The following is an 18,485-nucleotide window of genomic DNA, read 5'->3' on the forward strand; positions in this document are numbered from 1 at the left end:
TACTTGCCTACTTATTCCACAAACAGTTAATGCATCTTTCTGATGTCTTGACTTCAAAGCAAATTATGTTAATGTAGAGCTGCAACTGCATGCAAACAAGAGGGCATTTATTTCTCCTAATTTGGTATGCATGATGATCCATCTTAGACCCTGATATTTTCTTTCTTCCTGACAGTGGCAGATTTCCAAAAGCTGCAGGAAGCCAAAGAGGTTTTATGCAATGAAACCAAAAGAAAAAACTATGACCTTTGGAGAAGAAGTGGAGTTACTATTTCTTTTCATGACTGGCAAGCCTTGAATGACTCTGTTAAAACTGTATGTAATGTCTTGACTTTGGTACGATTGAAAAAAGTAAATATATATACATATTGTGTGATCTGTTTAACTTAGAAAGCCTGGTGATGTATGTGGTCATCTGTTTTCAGTCAATGCACTGGGCTGTGAGAAGTAAGAAGGAACCAATGTTGGAGGCCTCAAATGCAGGAATCCCTGTCACTTCCCAAGCAGAGGACCTTCAGTCTGACCAACAAGCTCCATATGATGCCGTGCCCTCTGCAAGTAAGTGAATTACTAAATATTCTCAAAAGGAATGGAAAGTATTTATTTTCTACTAAAGCATGGAAGTGGCCAACAAGCGCATAGAAATCCTGGCTTTCAACAGTGCGTCTTGCATCCTTATTTTTTTAAAGCTTTTGTTGCAGGTATCAACCAACTAATGGAACAACACGGAATTTTTTCTGGTTTTTAATACACAGAATATACAAATAAACAAAAATAAAACGAAAACAAAGACAACAAAGTAGAACAGAGGTAGGCATAAATGTGCAAAGTTAGAAGTCAGTTGTAACCTCAGTGACAAGCAGGATAATGTTTTTCTTGAGTATATCGTTATTGTTCTTCTTTATAAAATAAAACAATTGTATAACGCATTACTGTGTGACACAGGTCCAAACTGTTTCTATCCAATTCATTATTTACCATGTACCACCCAGGAGTATGTATTGTTCTCACAGTATTAAGCCCTATACGACTAACTGACTTTTCTCATCAATGCTTAGGTGATTACTGCCATCGGCGTTTCCGTTGGGAGGCTGACTCCCCATCTAGTCTGCTGCAGAAGTTTAGAAATTATGACATATAAACAAGCTGTTTAATTTAGTTTAAATGTTTGTTTTGTATCTTGTTGTCCTTAGTTTGGGTCCTGTTAATTGTATTCATTTTGTGAATATGGTCTGTAACTCACTAAACCATAAATGTGTCAGCATATGACATTATGTTAATAATTTATTTTGTCATTAGTTTTGCTCATTTGTTAATTATATCAACACACACAATGTAGATATGACTGGATTATACTGGAGCACCCTTAACTCAGTTATGTGCATTTTTGTGTTGCTTTCAAGTCCATCATTTTGGGAACATAAAACGGAAGCATCTCATGTCCATTATTTTGCTCATGTGTATTAGTCAGTGTCAATGACATTGTTGCTTAAGCGGGATGGGGTTTTATCAGGCGTCAATTAATATGTCGAGCCAAAGATGTAATTGTGGCGGGGCCTTAAGGGGGAAATGAGGGAACCAACAACGCCACCTGTTACACCCCAGGAATTATAAGCTTAACAACCTTAAGATATTGTTTTTTTAGAATTGTTAGTTACTGAAATTAGACAGATGTGTTTCGTAAAAATTAACGAAAGGTTTTATTTAAAGAATCATGAAAATAAGCAAATTGGCAGGGACGGGAGCTGCGGGGAAGAAAGAACATTAATGGACAAATGAACATGACTGAAACCAATAAGGGATTTAAAATAATTATTGCAGGTTAAGCTAAAACGGCCCAAGCACAAAAAATACCATTCTATAATGTCCTATCCAACATAAACTAGGCAAAATTGTGGGATTTAAATAGAGGCCACTGGTGGGGAGGCAGACTACATTGAAGAGTGCCCAAGGGTGCTACCGGTAACTGACCTCAGGTGCAACACATCCCCCCCCTCCCAACAGAAATGGTGCAGTTCACACTCTTATTCTTACATAAGTGTTTGTACATGCATGCATATGGTGTAGGGACCTCACCACGGGTGCCTAGCCTCCCAACAATGGCACTCTGCTTAACCTAAAGACAAAGGGAACAATAACAAAAAGAATCAAGACAAATAGACAAACAAACCCATGTTGGTTGAACAATGTATATTAATCAAAACGGAGGCAAAACAGCAGCAGGTGAACCTACAAATGAAAACGGGGATTAACAAGGCTCACCATGCTGCAAAATAATACAAATTAAGCTTGTGTCTTACCAACTCATATATGGGGTACTAATGAAGTCACTCAGACAGCAGGACAATGAAGAAGTTTCTAAAACCAATTTCCAGCCAACATGTCAGTCCAGAGTTAATACATGCGGCTGTATTTCATAATGGTTGTCATAAGGCTTCACATTACATACATACCTGTATTACAAAAACCAATGCACGGCACCACAGGTACAGGACAGGGGCCATAAAGGAATGACACCATGCCAACAGGTGCCTTTTCTATGCTGGCACTGATTAGGGATTTGGTTGGTGGAGGAGCCAGCCTGAAGGCTGCGTTCACAAACTTACACCCTATGCTTCATTCTCTGTGGAGCATTCCTCACTACATAATGTAAATGGTCTTAAATGTACGAAGGTTGGCGCAATGTTACTCGGTCATCTTATCATAAGTTATCCATGTCTTTAAATATCAACTACAAGATGAGATAAGACAAGGGCTGATCAAAACCGTAAAGAAGAATGAGGGCAAAAATGTTAAAAAAGATGATATACTGAGAAATAAAGTAGATTAGATCTGGATATTGATCAAGGACAATTGATGGGTTTTTCTCACCTAACCTATAGTTTATCTGCATTTAAAGGTTAAAATAATACCAGTTCAGCTGTTCAATGAATAACACAGCAGTACCTGCGATGTCCGTAAAGGTAAATTATGCAGAGAGACTACATACACCTCATCATATTTGGTATAGTTTAATAAAGACAAATATATCTTATTTTATTAAGGGATCTACATTAATTCCAATTTGAAAGACCTTCGACAACCATCTATTGTTGAGTGGCATGCCACCCACTCCTTCCTTGATTTTATCCCTGTTGAGGCACTTCACACCTCATCACCGTTGTAGCTCGTGGTTGGGTGAAATACCCCACTTTACATCTGACAACAGTCAGCCAGGGTTGAAAACAGCTGTGTGCTGGTGCAAAGCCACCTGTCAAGTTACCAACAAAAAGCACACACAGTATTTCTCTATGAAGTAGTGTAAAGTAGAATGTATATTTGTATATATCTCAGTAAAGTAGCCTACAAATAGGACAGTACAGTCACGGTACTAGACTACATGTGCTCAGTAACTTTCCCTCACTGATCTACAGCGTTCACTTTAACATATGACACACACACTGTGCTTCTATCTAGCGCTCACTAAAGAAAATGCTGCCTCTCAGTTGGCTGGACTTTAGGCAACTTAAAATACTACGGGGTTTCAGTGTTTCTGCCGCTAGATGCCGTTGTGCTTTTTGATGACGTTGCATTTGTACAAGATAACAACCCGATGGATATCTCTGATCCTCGCCGGGTGCGGTGGCGCGCGCCTGTAATCCAAGTTACCGGGAGGCTGAGGCTGGCGGATCGTTTGAGCTCAGGAGCTCTGAGTTGCGGTGGACTATGCCGATCGGGTGTCCGCACTAAGTTCGGTATCGGTATGGTGCTCCTGGGGGAGCCCGGGACCACCAGGTCGTCTAAGGAGGGGTGCACCGACCCAGGTCGGAGACGGAGCAGGTCAAAGCCCCCGTGCCGCTCAGTAGTGGGATCGCGCCTGTGAATAGACGCTGTAGTGCAGCCTGAGTAACACAGCGGGACCCAGTCTTTTTACAAACAGCTGATACAACAACAACAACAACAACAGCAACGTGTTTACATGTTACAGCAGCTTCATCACTGCTTCTTTGTATTCTAGTTCCCATGAAAACGTCCAGAAAGCAGTCGTGTTTGTTTGTCCTACAGCGCCTCCACCTGGAGGAGAGGAGCGATGAGCATCAATCACAGCAGTCAGTGCAGCACCACAGATACAGCAAACTAACGGGGCTTTCTTTATGACGTTCAATGAACTTGGTGGAGAGGTGAATAGTCACAGAAGATATATACATAATAATTCATTCAGGTATGAAGATCACAAACATTTATAAATTTAATTTTCTATCTTGTTGCAAGATTGTTTCATTCATTGCAGGGATCTTATATCGGCCTTCATATGAACAGAAGTGTTGAAAGTGTTTTACAATATATTATAATATTTATGGTGGGGCAACCTATGTATTGTAACACCCACAGTGAATGTGTAGAATTATAGTATATCATCATATTATAGCACTTCAATTGAAAGGGATAATTTACACCATAAGATGGCAGTATTCCAACAAAAAAAAGCGACACCGTCAGTGAAGAAGATGAACACTTCCGGTGCCAGACGGATGTACTTCCTGTGTCTCCATGCACATGTGGTAAACAAGCGAATGCGTCGCCGGGTGTGCAAGCATGGACTCCTCACTAAAGTGGGAGAATCTGCCCAAAGCTCCGAGTCTAAAGAATCTGACAGAGAGCAGATTTGGCGTCCTGAATGACTCTCAACACACCGCCGTTCAGGACCTGACGAAAGCTCACATCGAGTCGTTTGACCAGGCTGTCACTGACGGGCTCACCCGCGTTGTGCAGGTCAGTTCAACTTTCTTTGAACAAAGTTATCAACCACATGTCATAGGATTTCTTTAAGAAATACTAAAATGACGTGTAAATGTAACACCAAATGAAGCTGAAAACGATTTAGTTAACTATAACGGCTTGTTTTTAAAGTTAACGTTATGTGATGTTGCGAGTAGTTCTATAACTATGTGTATTTGTGACTACTGTTTGAGAAGCTACGATATGAAAACAACTATCTACCATTCTAAAAAACCTTTTCAACTTGTATAAACTTTTAATATAATATGAAAGGTAGAAGTAGGTACACACACACACACACACACACACACACACACACTCTGTTCCGGTACCCTCTGTGTCCATGTTTAGTTCTCAAGCTTCTGTCAATTTTTCGCCTGCAAAGTTCGTAATATTTTTTTTGTGGTGTAACATTTCTTCTTAAGGCCATCCCTCCCTTGGAGTTCACAGTGAACAAAGATGACAGGCTCAGCCTCGCGTTCGTTGAGGCCACCGTCTACAGCCCGGTGGTCGCCAAAGGGAGCATCTGCAGGGAGCTGAAGGTGTTTCCAGCAGAGTGCAGGGGGAGAAAATGTACATACAAAGGGAAGATAGTGGTGAGTCTGAGATGTGTGCGAACCAGGAAATGGCTCAACGAAAAGGACCGGACATTTCTGTATCCAAACTGCGCGTGAGTGATATGATTACAGTATTTATTTTTTAATTGGTTATTTTTTTGTGTCATCATCTCAGGCAGATGTCAGCTGGTCAATCAACGGAGTCCCCAAAGGCATCATAAAACAGTCCATGGGTCAGGTGCCCATCATGGTGAAGTCCAAGATGTGTAACCTGCATGGCATGCCCCCCAAAGAGCTTGTAGAACACCATGAAGAGGCAGAGGTCAGACACGCATTTTAAACATTTGCAAGATTAACAGAAATTGCATTGCATCTATCTAATTAGATACATATTTCCCCTTTTAACATTGGAACCAGGAAATGGGAGGCTATTTCATTGTGAATGGAAATGAGAAGGTTATCCGTATGTTGATCATGCCACGGAGGAACTATCCCATTGCCATGTCGAGGCCAAAGTGGAAGAGCAGGGGCCAGGGATACACTCAGCATGGTAAATATAATCTTTAAAAACTGTGCAAAAGCAGTGTAATGATCGTCCAGGCTCAACAATTCCAGCTGCATATCTTTTAAAATGGATCTCACCAGAAATGCGTTCTCACAGGTATTTCCATGCGCTGCGTAAAGGAAGAGCACACAGCCGTTAACATGAATCTACATTATTTGGAAAACGGGACTGTGATGCTGAACTTCATCTACCACAAAGAGCTGTTCTTCCTCCCACTCGGCTTTGCACTGAAGGTAGTAATCAGGGTCCATGTGTTTAGGAAGTGAATATTGTATTTATTATTTAGTGAAAAGAGAGATGTTAAATGTCTTCAGAACAATATCTTAGAAAAATATAATGAAATATAAGGTATGAGCTCTTGGTATGGTATGTTAATACAGTTCTGTGCTATCCTCCAGGCCCTGGTGGACTTCACAGATTTTCAAATCTACCAGGAACTGATCAAGGGCCGCGAGGAAAATTCCTTCTATAAAAGCTGTGCGTCCGAGATGCTGCGCGTTGTCATGGAGGAGGCCTGCACCACCCGCAGCAAGGTGCTGAATTACCTCGGAGAGCGCTTCAGGGTTAAGTTGAGCCTTCCTGAGTGGTACACAAACGAGCAGTGCGCCAACTTCCTGCTGAAGTACGTATTTGTTTTAAGTCTTCATCGACAGCCTTACAGGCACAACAGTGTTATGTTTTTGTGGTACATTTAGTAAAAATAACTGTATTCTGTTTTGACCAGTGAGTGCATCTGTATCCACCTAAAGTCAGACACAGAGAAGTTCTACCTGCTGTGTCTGATGACCAGGAAACTTTTCACGTATGCCAAGCAGGAGTGTATGGAGGAAAACCCCGACAGCATCATGTGTCAGGAAGTGCTCACTCCTGGTCAGCTCTATCTCATGTTTATGAAGGTACAGTCACAGTCGTTTGAACAAGCACTGATGGGCGTTTCCTTTCCTGGCCTCTGGCGATGACCTCAGCAAATGAGTGAAGGATTTAACCCCCACAAACATTCCCAACAGGAGAGAATGTTGGCCTGGTTGCAGTCTGTGAAGCTGTCCTTTGACAAGAGAGGCAGCAGACTGAAAGGAGGATGGACCCCTGAGAACGTGATAAAGATCTTCAACATGGGCACGGACCTCACCAAATCCTTTGAATATCTGCTGGCCACAGGAAACCTCGCCTCCAAGACAGGTACGGCCGTATGACTCATAGACTGCATATAAGAGGTGGACGTCACGTCAGCCATTTGTATGTGGACTGCCCTTTGTGAAGCCTAGAGTTTGGCATTTTGGTTTTTGGCTGTCACCATCTTGACCAAAATGTTACAATTAAATTTCATGAAGTGAAGACATGATGGGAAAGGGTTAAGATTGTGAAACATAAACACGGACAACACTGTGGTAGCAGCCTGTCTATCATAATCTAGCCCCGCCCTAAAGCATACCCTGCTTTATGGTCTATTTGACTCTAAATGGACCACAATTTACTAAATGGACATCATGCTGTATTGAAGAAGACTTGAAACTAGAGATTGAGACCATAAACTCATGTTTACAATGTTTACGTAGGTAATAAATCAAGAGAGAAGTATTTATGTTCTCATAGACTTCTATACAATCTGACTTCTTTTTGGAACCAGAGGAGTCACCCCCTGCTGGCCAGTAGAGAGAATGCAAGTTTAAGCACTTATGCATTGGCTTCACTTTCCAGAACTGGAGATTGCAGCCTGGTTTGAGTACATGTTGCGGTATAAAAATGTAGTCCATCTGTGAAATAAAACATGGTTTTCCCCCCCCCCCTCCTGTGCACAGGCCTTGGCATGCTGCAGAACACAGGCCTGTGTGTTGTAGCTGACAAGCTCAACTTCATCCGCTACCTGTCCCACTTCCGCTGTGTGCACAGAGGTGCGGCGTTCGCCAAGATGAGGACCACTTCTGTTCGTAAGCTGCTGCCCGAGTCCTGGGGCTTCCTGTGTCCCGTCCACACTCCAGATGGAGATCCGTGTGGACTCATGAACCACATGACGGCCATCTGTGAGATTGTGGCACCGACCTTGTCCACCATATCCCTGCCTGCTCTGCTCTGTTCCCTCGGTGAGTCATCTGTTCTGCTAAATTATGGCCACGATGCACAATTACACGATGTATGAAATTAGAGCATGTCCTTTTAAACTTTGTCTGGCGCACATTTTAGAGCACAAAATCGTTTCCGTCTCTTGCGCCTAAGGTGTCACTCCAGTGGATGGATCTCCTGGCCAAGCTTATTCAGACTGCTACCCCGTGATCCTGGACGGGGCTGTTGTGGGCTGGGTGGAGACTGAATTAGCCCAAGCTGTGGTCGACTCCTTGCGGAGGTTCAAGGTATGTCATCTGTGTGACGTATACAAGTTCAACAGTCCGTACTGCCCACATTGTGTGTGCAGAGAGCTGATATTTAAAACGAATACCCTCAGGTGCTGAAAGAGAAGAGGATCCCTCCCTGGACCGAGATTGTTCTGGTTCCCAAAACAGGCAAGGCCAGCTTGTACCCAGGCCTGTTCCTCTTCACAACACCCTGCCGTATGGTGCGGCCCGTACGCAACCTAGCTCTTGGCAAGCAAGAGTTGATTGGCACCTTTGAACAAGTATGTGTAGACTATGATTTATAAAGATGCTGCAGTAGTCGTATTACCTTAATCCCTGAAGCACACAACTGTAAAGGGGGATTTGTTTTGCATATTGGCCGCTGAAACTTTTAATTAATCATCTTTTTGTATCTTGTGCCAGCTGTACATCAATGTGGGCATCATGGAGAATGAGATCCAGCCAGGAGTGACCACACACCAGGAGCTCTTCCCTTACAGTATGCTCAGCGTGGTGGCTAGCTTCATCCCCTATTCGGACCACAACCAGAGTCCGAGGAACATGTACCAGTGTCAGATGGGTAAGTTTTGAGACCACCGTTAGAGGCTCCAAACACCCGCACAAGGTGTATATAGGCTGATGAGATTCAAATATATCAGTCCTTTCATTACATCGTGTCCATCAGAGATTTAACATCTTCTCTTTTCAGGTAAGCAGACTATGGGTTTCCCCCTGCACTCATTCCTGGACCGTTCTGATAACAAGCTGTACCGGCTCCAGACCCCACAGAGCCCACTGGTCAGGCCCAGCATGTATGACCACTACAACCTGGACAACTACCCCAGCGGCACCAACGCCATCGTGGCCGTTATATCCTACACAGGCTACGACATGGAAGATGCCATGGTGAGTAAAACACAACAGTTACTGTGTTTTTTTATGCCTCTGCGCTGGCGACAGGCGCAGCCAGAGGCTTTATATTTGCAAGTTCTACTACCGTAAGTCTGTCTGGCCCATTCTAGTTCCTGATAGAAATGGAATGAAATCCACAATTTGATCTTATTAGATTGTGAACAAGTCATCATGGGAGAGAGGCTTTGCCCATGGATGTATCTACAAGACTGAGCTGGTGGACCTGGCAGACAAAGTGAGGGGAGATGACAGCGTGGTGTTTGGGACCAAGCCAGGTGACCCTAAAGTACAGGACAAACTGGACGCTGATGGACTTCCGCACATCGGGTCGACACTTCAGTTTGGGGACCCCTTCTACAGCTACATCAACCTCAACACAGGCCAGACCACCGTCAACTTCTACAAGTAAGTGTCATGGTTTTCATCATCTACACATCCAAAAACCAAACACTACTTAAATTCTGCAGGATATTTCATTTTGCAGCTTAACTTTGTGAAATTACAAACCACAATGTGAATGTGTTTTTCTGTATTTTTTTCTAGGAGCCAGGAGGCCTGCGTTGTGGACAATGTAAAGATCTGCAGCAACGACACTGGCTCAGGCCGCTTTAAACGCGTGTGCATCACCATGCGAGTGCCGCGAAACCCCACCATTGGTGACAAGTTCGCCAGTCGCCACGGTCAGAAGGGCATCCTGAGTCGCCTGTGGCCGGCCGAGGACATGCCCTTCACAGAGAGCGGCATGGCCCCCGACATCCTGTTCAACCCCCACGGCTTCCCCTCCCGCATGACCATCGGGATGCTGATCGAGAGCATGGCCGGCAAGTCTGGCGCCCTGCACGGCCTGAGCCACGACGCCACCCCCTTCACCTTCTCAGAGGAGAGCTCTGCGCTCGAGTACTTCGGCAAAATTCTCCGGGCGGGCGGCTACAACTACTACGGCACGGAGCGGCTCTACAGCGGAGTGAGTGGCCAGGAGCTGGAGGCCGACATCTTCATCGGGGTCGTCTACTACCAGCGGCTGCGTCACATGGTCTCCGACAAGTTCCAGGTGAGAACCACTGGAGTAAGAGACAAGGTGACCAACCAGCCAGTGGGGGGGAGGAACATTCAGGGAGGCATCCGTTTCGGGGAGATGGAGCGAGACGCCCTGCTGGCCCACGGCTCGTCTTACCTGCTTCACGATCGCCTCTTCAACTGCTCGGACCGATCGGTGACTCAGGTGTGCGTCGACTGTGGCAGCCTGCTCTCCCCCCTGTTAGAGAAACCGCCGCCCTACTGGTTGGCCCTGCGCCACCGCGAGACCGTCTGCACACTGTGCGGTAAAAGTGACTCCATTGACACGGTGTCCGTTCCTTACGTCTTCCGCTACTTTGTGGCCGAGCTGGCGGCAATGAACATCAAAGTCAAATTAGATGTGAAGTGAGTTTTTGCAGGACAATCGGACCAGTAAAGATGCATGCCTTAAATGGGACAAATCAAGAGAAAGTCACTGCTGTTAATGCTAATTAAAAGGTACAGTGTGTAGCATTTGGGGGGATATTGGCAGAAATTGAATATAATGTTTTATTTAAAGTATAATCAACTGAGATTAAGAATCGTGTTTTCGTTACCTCAGAGTGAGCCGTTTGTATCGACAGAGCCGGCCGCCATGTGTCTACAGTAGCCCAGAACGGATAAACTGGCTCTTGATAGAGACGGTCACATTTTTGTGTCTACCTCCGTAGTTAGTAGTTCTCCGGCACAAGGAAGCAACCTCGCCACCAGATCCTACACACTGCACCTTTTAAAATGGGTCCTGATATCCTCTGAAGTTGCTACAGAAAGAATAAAACACAAACTGTAGAGCCATGATATGTCACAATAACCTGGTTCCTTAGAAGTGTATCTCCACTGTCAAAAGTGTGTTATTAGCTTAGACTTAGAAGAAATGACAAAGTAGCAGCATATGATGTGTTGATATGTTATTGGATGTAAAAATAACCCAGAGATCTTTTTGTACAGTCACATTGAGCATGGAATAAAAAATATTTTAGAATGAATTCAGATCCTTTACTTTAAAACTACCAACTCCACTAAAATAAAAGACCCACTTTACAATCGTGTCCTAGTAGTAGAAACAAGTAATATCAGCAAAATGTACTCAAGTGCTCATTCTGCAGGAAAACGGCCCATGTGACAATATATACAAGATGAGACTTGAGCATGAGAATTATGGAGCTGGATGGTCGGGAGCTAGTTTGAACTTTATACGTCGTATGTTTCAAAAGGGTCTCTTGTATTTGATGTTTCTTATAATCCGAAAAGTAACTGGGCAGGGCAATAATTCAATATCGTTTCTCATCTTTCAATGGAATCATCTGATGAAATTTTATCGAGACATCGTGATACAATTACGTGAAAATTAATAACAAGCATATACTTTCTCAAATGTCTCAGAAAATCTGATCATTTTGCACTTAAGTTCTTAATGAAAATGATGAATTTACAAGTATTCAATTAACACAGGAGTACGGGGAAAAAAAACATGGTTATTTAAAATGGATTTATTGAATCACCAGAAAACATGCTATATTGTGATATATATATTTATTGAGATATGAAATGACTTAAATCGGAATAGAAGATTTTGGCCATATTGATTCGCCCTAATAGTAACCATAGCTGACAGACAAATGCTTCTGAAATGTAGTGGAGTAGAATAAAAGTACTCTAGTACAATTATGAGACTTATGTAAAGATGGTGTGTAAGATTCCTAGCAGAATGCACAAAAGTAAAAAAAGAAGAAAAAGTACCCTAGTTGAAAGTCAGGAAATTGATCATGACGTTCATCTTTTAATATTTCTATGACTATAAATTCCCACTTGAAGAGACGGTCCTCCCCATTCTCTTGCTTCACACATGGTTTGAATCCCCACCTGTCCTTATTTGAGTTGTTGCAGAATATGCGGCAGGTCCAGCACAGTAGGGACCGTGTAGTCTGGAGTCACTGAACCATCTGGTAGAGCACCTCCCGCACTGCTGATCCAAACCGTAGCCCGTAGTTTGGCATCAAAGCCCCCCTGAATATCGGTGTCCAGAGAGTCTCCTACTATAATACAGTCCTGGGCCTCCACCTCCAGCATGTCGAAACACAACGTGAAGATGGAGGGGAACGGTTTCTGCTCCGCGTGTTCTCCCCCGACCACGATGGTGTCGAAGAAGTCCTCGCACCCGACTGCCTTCACTTTCTCTCTTTGAGTCTGAGCCTCGCCGTTGGTCAGCAGCAGCAGCTTGTATCTGCCGCGCAGTTGTCTCAGGAGGTCACAAATTTCCGTGGACAGACTGAGAACCTCCAGGCGACTGTTTTTCCACAGGTAGTAGCACTGAGCTGCCAGCGAGGGTGGCGAACAGCCGCCCACGGCCTCCTGGATGCTCTCCTCCCAGTGACCCACACGGACGTCGTCGATGGTTCTGCCGGCGGAGGGGTCGAAGCTCTCTTGGAAAAGCTTCTGCTTGAACTTGTCACAAATACTGCCGACGGTGTTGTCGTCGAGGGCCAGTGTCGTCTTCAAAAGTTCACTGGTCTGTAAGATCGGAACAGATGACCATTTAAAGGTTAAAGCATGCATGTCTAATTCAACAACAAACCACAAGAGGTCAGGGATTGTTTTAGAAGTTTAGGCTAAAGTGCCATACAACAGTCAGTGGTGGAAGAAGCCCGGTCGGAGGCACCACTGAGGACACTCATTCAGGTTTCAGCAACCTGTTATGTGAATATAGACATCATTTTCTACCTGATGTCAGAGACAATGGTGACATATCTAATTAAAGACTAAAATTGACATTTTATACTATAAATCAGCTTATTTCACATCTATGCCTGCGTGTTTTGCAATACAAAATGAGACATTTTGCTCACTTTTTAAGATTTGTTTTTGGTCAAAAAGATACACTATTTAAACCTCATCCAGGATTCATAACCTCTAAACTACGTCCCCGTCCCACTGAAGTAAAAGTACAAATACTACAGTGTGAGTTGCTCCGCCCTGACAGGTGCAAATAAAACTAACGTGTGTGAGACAATGGACATTTTAACACGTCAACACTATGCACATGCACATAAATAATAAGGTGAAGTCTACTTAAGTAGCAATACAACAAGGTAATAAAATGCTACATTACTAGTAATGAAGTTAAATTAGAAAAAAGATACTTATGCTTTGAAATATTTTTTTAATTATTAACTGATGCATAAACACTTGAATTACTCTTTGGCCGTTTAATCTGTAACAATACACGTGTTATGCCCTGATGATCAGAGCCATTTAATGATTATATGTTTTATACTTTATGTACAATTTGAATTTTCAAAGTATAGCTATCAGATACATGTAGTTGGTGTCAAACGTACACAACGTGTCTCTGAAATGTAGAAGAGTAAAAGTCACCAGTAGTCCACGTCCTGTTCACGGAGTTCATTGAGCACTTCCTGTAAACGGTCTATGGTCGAGAGCTTACCGTTCGGCTGACGTTACAAATATGGAAGCTACCTTTAAATGCTACTAGAAGAATATCTGACTTTATCACCTTTGTTATCGCTATTCCACCTGCCCGACTTGTTTCAATGAGCGTGTTGTCCAAGTCGAACAATATGGCCTTCACAGCTTTGCCGTCCATTGCCAGAGCGCGCTGTTCATTCACACCAATGTGTTGTAGCCCTACCGGCACCCCACGCGCGACCTGAGGTCGATGCGGAAGTAGCCTACTGCCGGGTAAACTGCATAATGGGAGTTGTAGTATTGATAATTGTGCAGCGCTTGCGAGTTTCTTCCCCGAGAGGACGCCACTAAATCAAGAATATGAACTGTTTTTTTTGCCAGCAGTTCACAAGATTCTCATCAATGAGCTCTCCAGACACTTCAAGCAATGATTTCAGGAACTCCACTCATAATGACTTACATTGCATGACAATATAAATGTGTGTGCCATTTAAAGGAAATGTGGTGAAGAGAGCTGCTTGTACATTAGCAATAGTGTAGATGTAGAAATATTACTGTTTCCAAAACTTCCCCAAATTCTGATGTTGCTCGAGTCACTATGAGCATGCCTTATTTAGTTGTATCACAGAGGCTTTGTTAAAATAAATCCCTCTCAGAATACAATAAAACAAATTTCAATGATGAAAAATATGAAAAAATATTAAGGACTACAGGCACATGGCCCACTAAACACACCACGAAAAAAGAAGAAATTATATTGGGGAAAAAAAGGCCTAAAATGAGCATTTTGCTTTTCACCGTTGTTACACAGCGTTCCAGAAACCACACGGCATCTTTCATTATGGCCAAGTTTTCCATTTGTGACTGAACTGTAACCAGAGCCTGCTTATACTAAACTTGAAAATCATTTATAGAGCGCAATAATCCAAATGAAAGGAAAACAATCAGTGTCATCACATGTCTAAGTAAATGCCCTCTACGTGACACTTGACCACGCGTATTGCCAATTCAAACACATATTCCGTGAGACACACTCTTTCAAAATCAAGACATAACTCAATTCTTATGCAACCTGTCCTTTTACTCCTCTCTCAACTGGCAATGCGCCAGAGGTTCACACGCAACAGTGTGCAGGCCTGTTTCACTACCAAACCCAATCACAAATCACAACAACCCTTTCTCACATTACCTGACAGCATGCTGACTGCAGCTCATGTGCTTGTGTCTTGTGTCAGAGTCTAATTATTTTAATTACCTTGGACAAAACAAATGACAAAGATAAACTATAAATCAAAAAAATGCTGTGACAAGCGTAGCCTGCTATTATCTGTGAGAACAAACAACACCTAGCGCTTGCATGCAAAGGAGTAACACGCTTGTTTAAATGACAGACGTGCAGCAAATGAGCTCAAAACCTTTTATCACCCTTAACCTTAAAAAGAGAAGAGAAACGTAAACAGTGGATGAGTGAAGAGGGAACTTACAAGTGTAAAGTTGGAATTTCCCTTTTGATGTAGAGGGGGGTGGTGGGGGGGGGGGAGAAGCAAATTACTTCCCTAACAGGCCGCTTGTGACTCTTCCAAGAACGTGCAGGCATCTGAGGGACTGGTGAGACCTGGTGTCTTTGTCTGCACGACACCATTCCTCTTTTATCTGTCTGGGTGGCTGCACATAGTCACACGCTATGTCTCTCAACTGGGCACCAATCCCCTGCAAAGGCCGGTCATTAAGGGTGTCATTCTGCCAAACACCTGATAGCCTCTCCAGAGCAGGAAGATAACACTTGAGTATATTTGATCCCCCTCATTTGTTGCCTATTATATTCTTGTGACCCTCCCTTGTTGTTGGTTTTTTAAATAATTGGGGCGTTCATCTGGGCCAGGGGTGTTTCTGATCTATGGGTGCCTCTGTGGGTGTGTGTGTTTGTGATCGTACAGTGGCCAGGTTTAAACCTCTTTCATAACTAATCCTGGCACGAGTCTGGATAGGACAAGTGTAAGCCAGAGGGACAGGTGAGTCATCAGAGGACGGAGCTTATTACTTGGGATCCAAAGGTCGTTAGCTGCTCCTGGGTTTTTAATCAATCTGACGAGAATTAAGCCCTGAATTGTATTGGCGTGCCCTGAGCAGTGTATGTGACACCAGATATGCATAATAGAAAGTGTGCAGGTCACCTACAAATCAAGACATGAGTGTTTCCTCATATAGCTCATCTGTGAGACCTTTGACCAAGTGACACCAAATTCATTATCTCCCATCATTAAGACGCTCTAAAATAGCGAACATTCGTCAGAGCTGAAAGATTTGGATCGAACATGCCTTACATTGCTTCTGCGACAGAAGGGAGAGCGATAATAACTGGAAATCAGCCATCCTTTCTTTGTCAAGGTGCTGCCATCAAGCCCTGCCTCTGATTTAGAGACCAACTTCGACCACACACACACACACACACACGTAGATGCGAGATTTTATCGAGGCCAGGGGAATGTATGAACTACAGTCTAAATGTGCCTGATGGCACTTGTCATGGTAGCAAGTGGAGTCTGGCAACCTGCATGTACACACAAACCAAAACAACACGATCCGGGGCAGGATGGTGCCTCTTCAGCAGCGATATGCTTTTCCACTTAGATTATGTAAATTGTGAGTTCGGGGCCTCCAGCAGCCTCCCATCCATGGACACTAGCATCATTGTCAAATGAGTCAGAATTTGTATTTTGCACTTGCTTCAATCAATTGTGTCAATGGTGGCCACTCTTTGAGGCCGAAAAAATGTAAATCAACGTAAATTTGCCATTTTCTGAATGGGCTTTTGCGTATATAGAAGCCAAGTATTTGATTTGTGTTTATGTGTAATATGCCTCCAAGCACGAGCTGGTGTTTTTTGTTAGAGGCCTATATTTATGTTCACGCCAGTGATCGCAGGTGTTGCTGATTGGGGAAAGAGGCGAACAGTTTTTGACCGCGCCCTGACGAAACATCGTGTGGCGATATTTGTTTTAACTTTGCGATCGAACTTATTGGAAGTGACGGACATTGTCGTGCACCAGTGGCAAAATAAACGCCATGATATAAAATATTGGTAACTTTGTGTATTGTTTCTCTGAGCACGTGTCTAAACAATCGTTCATTGGGAGTCATCGAATACGCGTCGCTTCATTGGGGAACAATGGAGACCGTCGTTGAGGTGTATACGGTTGACAGCTACTGGGGTGTTACGGGACATCAAGCATTAGATATCGGAACGCTAGACCATCCATGCCAGTCAATGTTCAGCGCTGGATGGCCATTGTTAATTTGTGTGTTAATAAGAGGTGTAAATCCAATGCATTGGTCGCAGCCATTCATAAACAATCTGTGCGCGTTTTGTTTCACTAATGTAAAGACTGACTTACTGTGAACACGGAAGAGGAAAACGCACAACCTAACGACTCACTTACCATAACTTGATAGGATGGTGAAAGAAAAAGGCGCTGTGAAAAGGCCATTAAAGACCACCCGGATTGAGCAGTCCTCATGGCAGCACGTCTCTTCATTTGATCACCACAACGTCAAGGACGCATCTCATAATTACTAAGCAAGATGGTGCCAAATCTCAACGAGATATTCGAACATCACAAAAGTCAACTTTGGATCCTCTAGAGCAGCAAACAAAGCATCATTCAAAGCTCTCTACCTTCTCAAAGCAATCATCTAACATCAGAAGAGCTCTACAGTTTTCTGAGCACATGTCGAAACAACGCAGATAAATTCGCAGCCGGTAGCTAAAGTATAGGACTTATTGTCACAACAGTGGAAAATATTTTTGTATTATCCAAAGTGTGGCTCTACGCTTGGTGTTCCTCATGAAAAGACAGGACCTCCCATAGTCTGGCAGGCCTCCCGTAGCTCCCCTCTGTGTGCCGATACACCCGAGTTCTCCTGACCAGCCCCTGAACCAGCGCAGCAGGGAGGAAGACAAACTGCGCGGCCATTGAAGTATAGCCCTGAGAGCCCGGAACCTGGAAGATCAGCCAATCTCAATTCAGTCCTGGCTGGGACATAGCAAAGTCAATTACCAGAGCGGACTTCACAGTTGGGGACTTCAGACTCGTTTTTTTTGATTCGGACAATTTCTATAAAAACTATAGAATCTTTGTCAATTGGAGATCTTTCTACAAATAACCCGGTGAGCCAATAAACAAACTGATTTCTAAATAAAAGACAGATGTTATGACATATACTATTGATTGACGCTCTTGAATGACGACCACCTTCATTGTAACTCCAGTTTCTGTCTCAGTCGGAACTAAGTCACAAAAAGAAATCAGTATGTAAAAAAAAAAAAAAGGGACCGACAAAATGCTACTTAATTGTGACTTTAAGTAATCTCTGGCTCTCATTTCTGTCAAGTCACAACAACCTTAACAGTTCTCTGGAACTGCACTGTTGGCACGTCACTGACACCAGAGCTAGGACACAACCGAGTAACATGTGATCCGGCAGAGTGATGTCTGTTAAAGATACAATGAATTATAAAATACAATATCCATGGCAACTTATCTAACTTACCTTATTGCTATATCAACACTCTCCACTGGTGGTCATTTTTGCCAAAGGGGCAGTTAAAGCATAACTTTTTGCCCTTTTTTAAAATGTATCTTGATACAGTTTAAGATGACAGAGTGGGATGACTCAGAGTTACTCACTCCATTCTGTAAAACAAATTACAGTAACTACAGACTAATATAATAGACTGTATATGACTTTCTTTCTGAGCTGACTCATCATCAGGTATGAGTAGCCTGCAGTAAGTGTGTGTGTGTGTGTGTGTGTGTGTGTGTGTGTGTGTGAGTGAGAGAGAGAGAGAGAGAGAGAGAGAGAGAGAGAGAGAGAGAGAGA

At 43.4% G+C, this 18,485-nt stretch overlaps 3 protein-coding genes across 3 annotated transcripts in view; 2 read left to right on the forward strand and 1 right to left on the reverse strand.

Moving 5' to 3' along the window:
* The window catches only part of dnajc12 (DnaJ (Hsp40) homolog, subfamily C, member 12), a 2,754-nt gene extending 1,315 nt beyond the window's left edge, over positions 1-1,439 (forward strand). The window contains exons 3-5 of the mRNA XM_031840123.1: positions 176-315; positions 426-558; positions 1,059-1,439. Of these exons, the coding sequence (XP_031695983.1) occupies positions 176-315; positions 426-558; positions 1,059-1,141 (356 nt within the window). The 3' untranslated portion in view covers positions 1,142-1,439. The remainder of the gene's footprint in view (positions 1-175; positions 316-425; positions 559-1,058) is intronic.
* A 3,079-nt stretch (positions 1,440-4,518) lies between these two features.
* On the forward strand, positions 4,519-11,164 carry polr1b (RNA polymerase I subunit B). Its single transcript, XM_031871796.1, has 15 exons — positions 4,519-4,752; positions 5,184-5,354; positions 5,491-5,637; positions 5,733-5,865; positions 5,977-6,113; positions 6,279-6,502; positions 6,605-6,776; positions 6,888-7,059; positions 7,680-7,961; positions 8,095-8,228; positions 8,321-8,491; positions 8,634-8,790; positions 8,920-9,116; positions 9,277-9,527; positions 9,666-11,164. Exons 1-15 carry the CDS (start codon positions 4,576-4,578, stop codon positions 10,546-10,548), a joined length of 3,408 nt encoding a protein of 1,135 aa, XP_031727656.1. The 5' UTR covers positions 4,519-4,575; the 3' UTR covers positions 10,549-11,164.
* A 548-nt stretch (positions 11,165-11,712) lies between these two features.
* nanp (N-acetylneuraminic acid phosphatase) lies at positions 11,713-13,822 on the reverse strand. The gene is made up of 2 exons (XM_031840167.1): positions 13,693-13,822; positions 11,713-12,689 (listed from the first exon to the last, which is right to left on the reverse strand). Exons 1-2 carry the CDS (start codon positions 13,780-13,782, stop codon positions 12,048-12,050), a joined length of 732 nt encoding a protein of 243 aa, XP_031696027.1. The 5' UTR covers positions 13,783-13,822; the 3' UTR covers positions 11,713-12,047.
* Between the last annotated feature and the right edge of the window lie 4,663 nt (positions 13,823-18,485).

Source organism: Anarrhichthys ocellatus, unplaced genomic scaffold (assembly GCF_004355925.1).
Source record: "Anarrhichthys ocellatus isolate YVR2014 unplaced genomic scaffold, GSC_Weel_1.0 scaffold3, whole genome shotgun sequence".
NCBI classification, from domain to species: Eukaryota; Metazoa; Chordata; class Actinopteri; order Perciformes; family Anarhichadidae; genus Anarrhichthys; species Anarrhichthys ocellatus.